Here is a 595-nt window from a genome sequence, read left to right on the forward strand (position 1 = left end):
GTGACTTGTTCTGGGGGTATTTGTTGAAGATACTGACGTGATGCTACCTGTTGATGATGAAGTGCCATGATGGCAAAGTTTGGCCCCTACATGGCTCTTCAGGTTAATAGGATATGTGCTAGACTCATCTATGAAGGCAGTGTCCATCTCATGCAGATCCTCAAACATTCCCTCTACACCTTTATTCCGCCATTCATTCATCTTGGGAGAACAACCTTCAGATGCAACTCCAGATTTCTGCAAAACAGAGTTTTCCAGGCCACCAGCTTGAGTGAAGGAATTTAAACTTCGTGAATCAATTATCTGTTCCAGTATCTCCTCAAGTTTCAAAAGGCGCTCATCGACATCCAAACAATTTATTTCACATTTATCTGCGTATGCACATATGTAAGAGTGCGGTTCCAGATGTGAGAGAGGAACTTCCTCCTCGCATATCCTGCATATTACATAATCAGATCCACCTAACTCTTTTCCAGGCTCATTTGGCATCTTATCTTCAGACTCATCGCTTGAATAAAATCTTTGTTCTACCACTTTACTATCATATTCGGGTTTCTGCGATGGAAAAACCTGTTTAGCAGCTGCATAACCTTCC

The 595-nt window shown here is 42.0% G+C and overlaps 1 protein-coding gene across 1 annotated transcript; it reads right to left on the reverse strand.

Moving 5' to 3' along the window:
- Positions 1-6: 6 nt before the first annotated feature.
- On the reverse strand, positions 7-591 carry LOC109131779 (probable serine/threonine protein kinase IRE4; the record flags this gene model as incomplete). Its single annotated transcript, XM_019242959.1, has 1 exon — positions 7-591. A coding segment is annotated over one exon (585 nt), but the record flags the coding sequence as incomplete, so codon positions are not given.
- Between the last annotated feature and the right edge of the window lie 4 nt (positions 592-595).

This window comes from Camelina sativa, unplaced genomic scaffold, assembly GCF_000633955.1.
Source record: "Camelina sativa cultivar DH55 unplaced genomic scaffold, Cs unpScaffold04988, whole genome shotgun sequence".
Lineage (NCBI taxonomy): Eukaryota > Viridiplantae > Streptophyta > Magnoliopsida > Brassicales > Brassicaceae > Camelina > Camelina sativa.